A 366-nucleotide genomic window follows, 5' to 3' on the forward strand; every position below is an offset into this window, starting at 1 on the left:
ATCTATCGACAATAGTGCGGAAGAGAGAAGAGTGTCACTGGTTAGATTAAAATCCGAAGTTAAACCATGGACTACAAATGAAGACCTATCTTCTGAGTTATCTGGTACTAGAATGCTGAAACCATGCGGTAAACTTAAATTAACAAGTAAAGGTCCAAATAAGGAAATTCAATATGTTGTTAAAGGTTGGTGTGATAGCCGATTTCAATAATGGCAGCTTCAGAACGACTTCGAATCAATCATTGGTATGTTCAACATGTGAATCGCCAAACATATAGGTACACTCTTATATTTATATCATGAATTTTAACGAACAAGAACTCTATAGAATTATAAAATACATATGTTTAAATATATAATGGCAAC

At 33.1% G+C, this 366-nt stretch overlaps 1 protein-coding gene across 1 annotated transcript; it reads left to right on the forward strand.

The window, feature by feature from the left end:
• On the forward strand, window positions 1-211 carry OGAPHI_007166 (uncharacterized protein; the record flags this gene model as incomplete). The annotated part of the gene is made up of 1 exon (XM_046208532.1): window positions 1-211. A coding segment is annotated over one exon (211 nt), but the record flags the coding sequence as incomplete, so codon positions are not given.
• Between the last annotated feature and the right edge of the window lie 155 nt (window positions 212-366).

This window comes from Ogataea philodendri, assembly GCF_020536065.1.
Source record: "Ogataea philodendri strain CBS6075 chromosome Unknown scaffold174, whole genome shotgun sequence".
Lineage (NCBI taxonomy): Eukaryota > Fungi > Ascomycota > Pichiomycetes > Pichiales > Pichiaceae > Ogataea > Ogataea philodendri.